Source organism: Hemibagrus wyckioides, linkage group LG01 (assembly GCF_019097595.1).
Source record: "Hemibagrus wyckioides isolate EC202008001 linkage group LG01, SWU_Hwy_1.0, whole genome shotgun sequence".
In the NCBI taxonomy this organism is placed as follows: domain Eukaryota; kingdom Metazoa; phylum Chordata; class Actinopteri; order Siluriformes; family Bagridae; genus Hemibagrus; species Hemibagrus wyckioides.
Genome location: NC_080710.1, coordinates 14066126 through 14078766, shown reverse-complemented (window position 1 = coordinate 14078766; position 12641 = coordinate 14066126). Strand labels below are relative to the sequence as shown.

General features: G+C 41.0%; 1 protein-coding gene across 1 annotated transcript; it reads left to right on the top strand.

Moving 5' to 3' along the window:
• The first annotated feature begins 5799 nt into the window (after positions 1–5799).
• On the top strand, positions 5800–11645 carry LOC131357691 (polyadenylate-binding protein 1A-like). Its single transcript, XM_058396891.1, has 9 exons — positions 5800–6645; positions 7051–7251; positions 8000–8190; positions 8299–8414; positions 8765–10121; positions 10333–10417; positions 10661–10794; positions 10957–11007; positions 11565–11645. The coding sequence occupies exons 2-9, from the start codon at positions 7065–7067 to the stop codon at positions 11643–11645; spliced, it is 2202 nt and encodes a 733-aa protein (XP_058252874.1). The 5' UTR covers positions 5800–6645; positions 7051–7064.
• Positions 11646–12641: the final 996 nt, after the last annotated feature.

The following is a 12641-nucleotide window of genomic DNA, read 5'->3' as shown; positions in this document are numbered from 1 at the left end:
AGTACTTAAACTCCTGTACCTTCTTCACCTCTTCACCCTGTAATCTTACTGTTCCACTTCCCTCCCTGTCATTCACACACATGTACTCAGTCTTACTACGACTGACTTTCATTCCTCTTCTCTCCAACGCAAACCTCCACCACTCCAGGTTTTCCTCCACCTGCTCCCTGCTCTCACTACAGATCACGATGTCATCTGCAAACATCATTGTCCAAGGAGACTCCTGTCTGACCTCCTCTGATAACTGGTCCATCACCATAGCAAACAGGAAGGGACTCAGAGCCGATCCCTGATGCAGTCCCACCTCCACTCTGAACTCCTCTGTCTGCCCTACAGCACACCTCACCACTGTCCTGCTCCTCTCATACATGTCCTGCACCACTCTGACATACTTCTCTGCTACTCCTGACTTCCTCATACAGTACCACAGCTCTTCTCTTGGCACACTGTCATACGCTTTCTCCGAGTCTACAAACACACAGTGCAACTCTCTCTGACCGTCCCTATACTTCTCCATCAACATTCTCAGAGCAAAAATTGCATCTGTTTTGCTCTTTCTGGGCATGAAGCCATACTGCTGCTCACAAATTTCCACTACCTTCCTTAAACTAGCTTCCACTACTCTTTCCCATAGCTTCATTGTATGGCTCATCAACTTTATCCCCCTATAGTTGCTGCAACTCTGCACGTCACCCTTATTCTTAAAGATCGGCACTAATACACTTCTTCTCCATTCCTCAGGCATCTTCTCACTCTCCAAAACCCTGTTAAACAGACTAGTTAAAAATTCCACTGCCGCCTCTCCTAGACACTTCCAGACCTCCACCGGGATGTCATCAGGACCAACTGCCTTTCCACTTTTCATCCTCTTCAAAGCCTTCCTGACTTCATCCTTTCTAATCTTATCTACTTTCTGTTCCACAGAGTTCACCCCTTCTACTCTTTTTTCCCTCTCATTTTCCTCATTCATCAGCTCTTCAAAGTACTCCTTCCATCTCCTCCGTACACTCTCCTCACTTGTGAGCACCTTTCCATCTCTATCCTTAATAACTCTAACTTGCTGCACATCCTTCCCATCTTGATCCCTCTGCCTAGCTAACCTGTACAAGTCCTTCTCTACTTCTCTAGTGTCTAACCTAGTGTACAACTCATCATACGCCTTCTGCTTGGCCTTAGACACCTCCCTTTTCACTCTGTGCTGTAACTCCTTGTATTCCTGTCTATTCTCTTCAGTCCTGTCCATGTCCCACTTCTTCTTGGCTAACCTCTTCCTCTGAATACTATCCTGAACTTCCTCATTCCACCACCAAGTCTCCTTATCTTCTTTCCTCCTTCCAGATGACACACCCAGCACCTTTCTTCCTGTCTCCCTGATCACTTCTGCTGTAGTTTCCCAGTCATCTGGCAGCACTACCTGACCACCCAGAGCCTGCCTCAACTTCTGTCCTCACAACATTCCTCCTTTTTCAGCTTCCACCACTTGGTTTTCTTCTCCATCTCTATCTTTGACCTCTGCTTACAGACCATCAAATTTATCCTACACACCACCATCCTATGCTGTCTGGCTACACTCTGTTCCATTACCACTTTACAGTCACTAATCTCTTTCAGATTGCCTCTTCTACATAGGATGTAGTCTACCTGTGTGCTCCTACCTCCACTCTTGTAAGTCACTCTATGCTCCTCCCTCTTCTGAAAATAAGTGTTAACCACAGCCATGTCCATCCTCCTAGCAAAGTCCACTACCATCTGTCCTTCAAGGTTCCTTTCCTTAACTCCAAACTTGCCCATCACCTCCTCATCACTTGTGTTCCCCTCCCCTAACATGTCCATTAAAATCTGCTCCTATCACCACTCTCTCACCTGTTGGAATACTCTCTATCACCTCATCTAATTCACTCCAGAATCTCTCTTTCTCCTCTAACTCACAACCTACCTGTGGGGCATAACCACTAACAACATTCAGCATCACCCCTTCAATCTCAAACTTCAGACTCATCACCCTGTCCGACACTCTCTTCACCTCCAGAACATTCCTCACAAACTCCTCCTTCAGGGCCACACCTACCCCATTTCTCTTACTATCCACACCATAATAAAACAGCTTGAATCCTGCTCCTATAGGACGAGCCTTGCTACCCTTCCACCTGGTCTCCTGTACACACAGTATATCCACCTTCCTTCTCTCCATCATATCAGCCAGCTCTCTACCTTTCCCTGTCATAGTACCAACATTCAGAGTTCCTATTCTCAGTCCTACACTCTTACCTTTCCTCTTCTCTCTCTGTCTGCACACTCTCCTCCCTCCTCTACTTCTTTGACCAACAGTAGCCCAATTTCCACCGGCCCCCTGTAGGTCAACGGTGCCGATGGCGGTCGTTGTTAACCCGGGCCTCGACCGATCCGGTATGAAATTTAGAGTACTGATGATTCGCATGGTTAAATTTGGCAAAGTTTTACGCCGGATGCCCTTCCTGACGCAACCCTCTTTATTTATCCGGGCTTGGGACCGGCACAGAAGTCACTGGACTGTGACCCCCATGGCTAGATTATCTATCTATTTAATACAATGTATAAATTATGGTCAGGCTTAGACAGTAAAGTAATAATTTTATTCGAGTACTCTACTTGTTTTTGAGTATTTATACTTGACCTTGAGTATTATTGGAAACTTACTACTTTGACTCCAACACATTTGAAAATTATTCCCAATAGTCTATTCTCTACATTTCATTGCTTTTCTCTTGGTTGCGCTGCTTCCAGTAGGGTATATTTATCCAATCATATTTCAGTCAGTGGATGACATCACGTGTTGCCAGGGTGAAAGAAATCTGCCTTAAGGCCTTCAGAATCAATAGTGCAAGCGCCCGTAGCTTAAAATAAGTGGCAATGAAATTGTTACATTAACCAATCAGATTTCGAGTTGGTGTCACTGGGGCCATCTAGCAGGCATACGATTACGTCAGCAATTTCCCGTCCTTTGATTGGATAATTGGAGTAGTCAGAGGCAGCAAACCGTACAAACTAAATAAAATATATATATTTTAACTCACAATGGCTGACAGAGGAGAAGAAATCGATTTGGTGAAGGCCAGTGAAGGCCTAGGTGTGAAATGCACGGCCCACCACTGGTCAAAGTCAAAGTCAACAAAGCTTTATTGTCACTTCAACCATATATAGCTGATGCAGTACACAGTGAAATGAAACAACGTTCCTCCTAGACCAAAGGTGCTACACACAACAAAGACAAAGTACAGGTGACGCAGACAAACATGGAGCTAAACATAGAGATAAAGCTAAACTATACTTAAGGACTTTAGTAAAAACTAGACATACAACAGAAGTGCACAGGATGACAAGACAAGACAGTGCAGACAAACAGGACATATAAAGCCAACTCTGTGCAAAAGAATAGTGTTGACAGTGAGTGCAAATATTAAAGTTACATGTAAACAAGATCAATGTAAAGTGTAAAGTGTAATGTAAAGTGACATATGCGTGCAAACAGGACAATTTTGTGTGTGTGTGTCCAGCACAGTTCAGTTTCTCTGTTGAGAACACAGTTATGTGTGTGTGTTGTGTGTGTGTCCGTGTCCAGCGCAGTTCAGTTTCTCTGTTGAGAACACAGTTATGTGTGTGTGTTGTGTGTGTGTGTGTCCGTGTCCAGCACAGTTCAGTTTCTCTGTTGAGAACACAGTTATGTGTGTGTGTTGTGTGTGTGTGTCCGTGTCCAGCGCAGTTCAGTTTCTCTGTTGAGAACACAGTTATGTGTGTGTATTGTGTGTGTGTCCGTGTCCAGCACAGTTCAGTTTCTCTGTTGAGAACACAGTTATGTGTGTGTGTTGTGTGTGTGTGTGTCCGTGTGCAGCACAGTTCAGTTTCTCTGTTGAGAACACAGTTATGTGTGTGTGTTGTGTGTGTGTGTCCGTGTCCAGCACAGTTCAGTTTCTCTTTTGAGAACACAGTTGTGTGTTTGTGTTGTGTGTGTGTCTGTGTCCAGCACAGTTCAGTTTCTCTGCTGGGAACACAGTTCTCAGTTGTGTGAGTGTGTGTGAGTTGTGTGGGTATGTCCGTGTCCAGCACAGTTCAGTTTCTCTGTTGAGATCGGATCTCGGTTATGTGTGTGTGTGTCCGTGTCCAGCTCAGTTCAGTTCTCTGTTGAGATACCTGATTGCCTGAGGGAAGAAGCTGTTCAACAGTCTGGTTGTGCGGGTCCGAATGCTTCGGTACCTCTTTCTGGATGGCAGAAGGGTGAAGAGTGTGTGAGGGGTGTGTGTGATCATTCACAATGCTGTTAGCATTGTGGATGCAGCGTGTGGAGTAAATGTCCAAAATAGAGGGAATATAGACTCCAATGATCTTCTCAGCTGTCCTCAATATCCACTGCAGGGTCTTGCGATCCGAGATGCTGCATTTCCCAAACCAGGCAGTGATGCAACTGCTCAGGATGCTCTCGATGGTCCCTCTGTAGAAAGTGGTCAGGATAGGACGTGGAAGATGAGCCTTCCTCAGCCTTCGCAGGAAGTAGAGACTCTGTTGGGCTTTCTTGGTGATGGCGCTAGTTGGATGGTTATTAGGTACCTGGTTTTACAGTTTCTCGAGTTTGCACATTTTATTGTGTTTTGCACACGGCACTATGTGTCCTGTCTTGTGTTGTTTTTTGTACTTTCTGTCTCACACTGATTGCACCTGATTGCCCATGTTGCACTTTATGTACCTAGGACAAACTTTCTGTCCCTAGCATTTAAAAAAATTTAATATTTAAAACAAATCAAATAAAAAAATATTAATTTATTAAGTCCTGTTCAAGGCACATTGATGTACATGAAGAACGATGCCACAGACCCATTTGGTCCGATGCCACAGACATGTAAGCATCAGAACTGGACCCTGGAGCAATGGAAGAAGATGGCCTGGTCTCACATTTTCTTTTACGTAATTTGGAACACCAGGTACGTGTGCATCGCTTACATGGTGAAGAGATGGCACCAGGATGCACTATGTGTAGAAGGCAAGCTGGCAGAGGCAGTGAGAGGCTCTGGTCAATGTTCTGCTCTGAATCTGCTCTGCTCTTCAGATGTCTAGTGGAGTAGACGCCTCCACTAATGTGTTGTTTTGGTGGCACAAGGGGGACCTTCACAATATTAGACATGTGGTTTTAATGTTATGGCTGATCAGTGTAAGTGTTATGTTAAAATAAAGTAACCAATATTAGTGCCTTTATTTTTACTTAAAGTAAAATACAGCCATGGGAAAAAGAAAGTACGTCCAAATCTATGTTGTAATTATCAGGACATCAATAACAAATAACCTCAGGTGACAAAAACAAAACAAAACAACAGTAAGAACAAAAGAAAAACAACAAAAAAATGATTTCCGTATGTAGGATTCTATAAGACACTAATAAACACAGACTGAACACTGAACACCGGAAGGAAGTTTTGTGTAAGAAAACAAACAATAATAAAGACTTTGATGATGTAAATCTAGACAAAATCGAAATGAAGCAATGTTTAAATTAATGTTTATTATTTTAAACTGATTTATCAAATACAGGTGATGAACAATAATAGGAGCTTTAGAAAGAAAAGATTATTGCAGTCACTATTGCAGACTATAAAATACAGCTCTCAAAACTGCATCTGCAAATGTGGATAACTTACAACAAATGCAAAACATTTTTTGTAAAAATATAAAACCATCCAGTTTCACCTGAACACCACACAAGGTGTAAAGTCCTGTACATTTTTTCATTATTGTTGTTTGCCACCAAATGAATAACAGTTAAAAACTGAATGGCAGTTTGATTGAAAACAAAATGGTTTTAAACAGTATTGTACATGCGTATTCACAGGACTGAGTAAATGCAGACTTCTCGGCACATCCACACCAAACAGAAGAGGATAGAAAGACAGAAGATCAAACACTGTAAACTAGTTCATGAGTGAAACGTTACACAGGCCACACTGGTGTACAACTTTACATTAGGGTACAACTTTATGAGTGCAGAGAGTCGGCATGGAGATTACCCACAATGCTTTGCTGATGCTAAAGCAAGGAGAAATGTTGTTTTTTATGAATAAAAAATGATGTCCATTAACTTTAAGGAGTCAAATAGGAAGCCACATAATGCCAGGGGTAAATCCAATGAGGAGGTGATCGGCTTAGCAGTAACACGCTGACGATACACACAGTTCATAATGCATGAGGATGAGCCCTTCATTGCCTTGTTGTTATTATTATTATTATTATTATTATTATTATTATTATTATTATTTAAGACTTGTCTCTGTGTGATTTCTTCACAATACTCTTAGTGGACTGAAAATAGTAATACCTGATTAATTACCAAAAATATCCACACTAGTATTTTTAAGTCTGTGGAATTCCATTCATTTTGAATGCCATTAAATGTGGAGTGTGAGGATTTGTTTCTTGCTCTTGCTGAAGTTACTGTTACTTGGGACTGCAGCTAGCTGTTTACCTTCAGCACGGGTCAGCCACTATGAGTTTAAAAAAAAAAAAAAAAAAAAACACACAGAGTGCAGTGATGACCATCAGAAGTCCAGTTCTGTGACATCACCAAGAACCACTCGTCTCCACGGCTACAGGAAAACAAACCATTTCAGTTTCAGCGTTTCAGTGGTACGCATCCTCTCAATGTTTTAGTGATTTCTAATTTAAAAATGTTTTAGAAATCATTTTGAAACTGTTAGCCTAACTAATAGGGTGACTACTCAGTGTTATATAAATGATAAGTTCATCATACTGCTAGGATTAAGCGCTGAAGGCCTTTGCTCTTCCTACGATTTACAGATGTAAAAGTGTTTTGTTAGTTTACATTTTACTTCAATTTGTCAAGATAAAAGTTTTAGTAGCTTTTTAAAAACGATCATATCTTAATACCAGTAGTGTTATCTGAAGAAACCTTGAGGAACGTTTTAGGAAAGAAAGTAGACCACTCGTGTTAGATGAAATATTCAGTCTGCAGTTCAGTGTTCAGTTCTTGTTTTTGTCTGTCTCTATAAGTTGTTGTTTTTTTTCTTGTAGCATTTTGATGAAAAATGAACTGTGTTAATTTCCAAATGGCGTCTCTCTACGTTGGTGATCTTCACCCTAATGTGACGGAGTCTATGCTCCTGAACAAGTTTGGCTCTGTTGGGAAAGTTCACTCCATCCGCCTCTGCAGGGTTAAAAGTCCTGGCACATCACAACAATATGCCTTTGTCAACTTCCAGCATTGGGCAGATGGTAATACAAACATATCTTAACTGTATACTCTACACTTACACTACTTCACATATCGGAACACATGAGAGAAGTAAAATGATGACATATTTAGAAGTAACATTCTATCATTTTTAAGTGTAACACCAACAACAACAGGCTTCAGAAAATCTCGGGTATACACGTCATCCATCTACATACAACACATGTACATGATGTAAAGGAAAAGAAAGCTTATTAGTATAGGCATCAGAAATATCTGGAATATTTTAGTCATGACAATTTTATAACCTTAAAAGATAGGCAACATTAATGCCATTATTTCTATACTGTCTCAGTCCTCTGTTTAAAAAGTGTCTAATGAGCTTCCACACATTTGACATTATAGGTGAAGCTATAAGCTGATGTCAATGCTTAGTCAGAAATAAAATTTCCCTCATGGAATTAGGTGTTTGCTATGCTTTCCCAGCAGCAATTTCCATGTTGTGTGTGGGGGTGGGGGGTGGGGGGCTGTCACTTTCTACTGAGATTTGAAGGAAAAATCAAAGCCTGTGCGCTCTCATGAACACTTTTGGTAGAACAGTGAACACAGAACAATAATACAAATGTAGAACTGGTGTATTACTGTACATAATCAGAAAGGGAAATGTATTATTTTACAGTTTTATTAGCAGAATAAGGTCAAGCGTACAGAATACAGAAGTGTATGGCTTTTATTACAGACCTCTCTAAGTTTAATGTTAATAAACTGTAATTCACTTTGTTTCCTCAGCTGAGCGTGCTTTGGACCTGCTCAATTTTGACCCCCTTTTGGGTCAGCCCATGCGTATCATGTGGTCCCGGAAGGACTCATCAAGGAAGAACAATGTGGGAAACATCTTTATAAAGAATCTGGAAAAGTCCATCGACAGCATTGCCCTTTACAACACCTTCTCCATCTTTGGCAACATCCTGTCATGCAAGGTTTGAGCTGTGTTCTCTGCAGATCTGAATAACTTCCTAAAAATGAAGTCTCCAGTTAAGTCTGTTTGACATCATTTCTGTGCGTTGACGGATTTGTCTCTCCTGAAGGTGATGTGTGATGAGAATGGCTCCAAAGGATACGGCTATGTGCACTTTGAGAGTGCTCAGGCTGCCGAGACTGCCATTAGGACGTTGAACGGAATGCTGTTCAACGACCACAAAGTGTAAGTCATGTGAAAATCTCTACATTGTACCAACCTGCTGAATGTGTTCTAGATGTGTGTATAACTAAGTCTGTTTAATGGTTGTTTTATGGCTGATGAAGAGGTTTGGTTAGGTGAAGATATTTCAGTTAACATATTTGCTCATACATCTAAATAGAGAAAAAATCTTCAATGTGTTATAAATACAGTGAAAGCCAACAATTTTAATTTACACATTAAAATGCTAAAGTCATTACTACTACTACTACTACTACTACTACTACTACTAATAATAATAATAATAGAGACTAAAAATCTATTATTTGTGTTCTGATTAAGGCTCTAACAGCAGTGTCTCAATTGTCTTAAAGGTTCATCACACACTTCAAGTCTCGCCAGGAGCGCCAGGCTGCAAACAGGACGATTGCAGATGAGACCAGCAAACAGGTGCATGTGAGCCAAGTGCAGAAGAAGGAAGAGGGACATCCTTCAATTCAGCACGCTCAGTCTGCAGTTAAACCTGGTCCAGCTGCAGTTAAACCTGATCCAGGTGCAATTAAACCTGGTCCAGCTGCAGTTCAACCTGGTCCAGCTGCCATTAAACCTGGTCCAGCTGCACTTAAACCTGGTCCAGCTGCAGTTAAACCTGGTCCAGCTGCAGTTAAACCTGGTCCAGCTGCAGTTAAACCTGGTCCAGCTGCAGTTAAACCTGGTCCAGCTGCAATTAAACCTGTTCAGTTTAACTGGCAACCCATTCCAGCGCCAGTTGAACCCGTTCAGGCGCCAGTTAAACCCATTCCGGCACCAGTTAAACCCGTTCAGGCGCCAATTAAACCCGTTCCAGCGCCAGTTGAACCCCTCCCGGCACCAGTTAAACCCGTTCAGGCACCAGTTAAACCCGTCCCAGCACCAGTTAAACCCGTCCCAGCACCAGTTAAACCCGTTCAGGCGCCAGTTAAACCTGGTCCAGCTGCAGTTAAACCTGTTCAGTTTAACTGGCAACCCATTCCAGCGCCAGTTGAACCCGTTCAGGCGCCAGTTAAACCCATTCCGGCACCAGTTAAACCCGTTCAGGCGCCAGTTAAACCCGTTCCAACGCCAGTTGAACCCCTCCTGGCACCAGTTAAACCCGTTCAGACGCCAGTTAAACCCGTTCAGGCACCAGTTAAACCCGTTCAGGTGCCAGTTAAACCCGTTCAGGCACCAGTTAAACCCGTTCAAGCGCCAGTTAAACCCGTTCAGGCGCCAGTTAAACCCGTTCAGGCGCCAGTTAAACCCATTCCAGCTCCAGTTGAACCCCTCCCGGTGTCAGTTAAACCCATTCAGGCACCAGTTAAACCTGTTCCGGCGCCAGTTAAACCCATTCAGGCGCCAGTTAAACCTGTTCAGGGGCCAGTTAAACCTGTTCAGGGGCCAGTTAAACCCGTTCAGGCACCAGTTAAACCCGTTCAGGCACCAGTTAAAGCCGTTCAGGGGCCAGTTAAACCTGTTCCAGTTAAAGCAGAAGCAGCTGAAGTTAAACCAGTAGAAGCTGCAGTTAAACCAGTAGCAGCTGCACTTCCCACTGCAGCTAAAGCGGTACAGGCTGCAAGTCCAGCCACAGTTAAAAAAGAAGAACCACCTGTAACAGCAGCAGCTCCATCTCCACCTCCATCACTTGTGACAGATGAGAAGCTGACCATGGACGCAATGCGAGAACAAAGCACCAAGCAGTCCATGGATACACAGGTACCAGTGCAGCTAGAACACACACACACACACACACACACCAATAAGACAACATTTTACTTGCTTAATATTGCAATATATTATGTAACCGTATCAATTATTTTTTTATACGTTATTGTTTAATTCATTTGATTTTTTTTCTACTACTGTTACTATTATTAATACTACTACTAATAAGAACAATAATAATAATAATCTCCTACGTTCCCAGACTGCTGTTCCTGCACCAGCTCGGAAGCCATTAACTCTCTACATGCTGGAGTCAGCTGATGTGGAACAACAGGTCACGATGCTGCGTGAGTCTCACAGTCATATACAAACTCACACACAATTCCAGCTTAAATACACTTCTAACAGCACATTCCTTATGGCATGGGAAGTGTTTTATTAATACAGTATACTTTCCACTCCTCTTACTTTTGGAATATGGAGCTTGAGCCTTGTCTGTATTAGATGATTTACAGATTTACAGAACAGCATCTCTCCCTCTCACTCATACTTCTCTCTCTCTCTCTCTCTCTCTCTCTCTCTCTCTGCAGATGAGTACCTGTTACCTCTTGTGGAGCAAATCCATCCGACTCGGGCCAGAGAAATAACCTGCATGGTTATACAAGGAGAGAACAACTACAACCTGCTCGATATGGTCGCAGAGCCCAACCTTCTGCGTGCCAAGGTTCACACACACACACACACACACACACATTAATTGAATTGTGCCCTGTCTGATTCATGCAAATTGACATGAATTAGTTTTGTTTGTGTAGAAACAAAGCCACACATTGAAACAGCTGAAACACTGTAATTTACTGTCATATACATATGTGTGTGTGTGCAGGTTGAGCAGATGGTGGCTATACTTCAGGGGAGCGAAGCTGGCCAGAACGTGGTGAGTACTCTGATAAACGTGATAATACTTACACAAACACTACACAAGTGTAGTCTGTACTAGTTACACACACTTACACAGCTAAATATACAGTAAGCTCCCTGGGTAGATAGAGACTATATACAGAAATGAAACATGTAGTATAAGTGTAGTGGGCAGTATAAGGAGGAGATCTCTTCTTCTGCATGATGAAGGGTTCTTAATGAAGGGAACACTTGCTAGGGCAAAATGGACACCAGAAATTTCTGTAATCTGTTCAGTAGAAAGGTGCTCAATAGAACACATACAGAATGACGCAGGTTTTTGAATGTAATAATAATTATTTATAATGAATATTTAGACTAAAGCAATGATGGAATATCACAATGATAGTACAATATTCTTATATCATAACTTGTAATAAAAGCAATTACCATAATATATAAAATATATATATATATATATATATATATATATATATATATATATATATATATATATATATATATATATATATATATATATATATATATATAATATATAATAATCAGTGAATGTCTTCTTTTTTTTTCTTTCAGCGTTTGCTTGCACCCAAAAACAAAAATAAGAAGAGGAGAAAGAAGAAGAAGAATCGATCAAATCTGTACATTAATCTGTAGGACATTTGAAATAGAAATTCTGTTAAACATAATAAATTTTTTTATTATCTATTGTTAATGACTGTGTTTATTTAAGCAAGTCACTCTTTCCGAAAACATGGTTAATCGAGTCGCAAATATTTTGTGCGGCTTTTAGATCCTCAGCAGTAACAGTGCTGAAAGTGGACAGCGAGTGTCCTCGAGGTCACACCCAACAGCACCATAACTTACTACAGAACAACGATTAAAAAAATGTATTAAGCCATATGAAATAGATCAATCCGTATTACTGAAGAATTGTAGAGTTATTGCTCTTCAAAGTCATTAGATCTGTCAGTAAAATGAAATCAGGAGGCTTTTTGATACATTAAAAGGTAAATTTAATTTTGGTAGATGATAACCCCCTTCACAATGACCTACTCTATGCTAACAATAAAGATCAATACATTTTTCTGTAGAATGTTGAAGTAATAGCTTTTCAAAATCACCAAATCTGTCAAGAAAAATCAGCCATGAGACCATTTTTATCCATTATAAAATGGACAATTCCAATTCACAATAATTAATGATTACATAATGGCCTACTCTATGCTCTAAATAGAAATCGGTCAATTTTACTGTAGCATTCATCTTCAAAGTCATTATATCTGTCAGTACAATTGCACAAGGCAGCAGTTTTAAATCCATTGTTAAATAAACATTTCAGATTGTTAGTTAATCAAAACAAATCAGATCAATTCAGGTTGTCCTACTCTATAATAAAGAACATTCAGTTTTACTGAAAATGTATTGATCATTTCTCTTCAAAGTTCCTATATCTGTCTATAATTGAGCCTGGAAACAGTTTTTAATCCATTATTAAATGGACGGCTAAAATTGTAAGATGAGCAAACAAACTCAGATCATGGGGTGGGGGTTGTTGGGGAGCTTGAGAGACATTTCCAATGTAGACGTGTAGAAGGTCCAAGGGCTTGGAGGGCTTTTGCCCTATGGAGTTTGCGGCCCAGCTCCTACAAG

What these genes read in the sequence shown, in the direction of transcription:
- LOC131357691 (XM_058396891.1), top strand. Translation starts at nt 7,065, where the DNA reads ATGAACTGTGTTAATTTCCAAATGGCGTCTCTCTACGTTGGTGATCTT. An exon ending in GCAACATCCTGTCATGCAAG is followed by an intron (nt 8,191 to 8,298) that starts GTTTGAGCTGTG and finishes TCTCTCCTGAAG; the next exon opens with GTGATGTGTGATGAGAATGG. An exon ending in ACAACAGGTCACGATGCTGC is followed by an intron (nt 10,418 to 10,660) that starts GTGAGTCTCACA and finishes CTCTCTCTGCAG; the next exon opens with ATGAGTACCTGTTACCTCTT.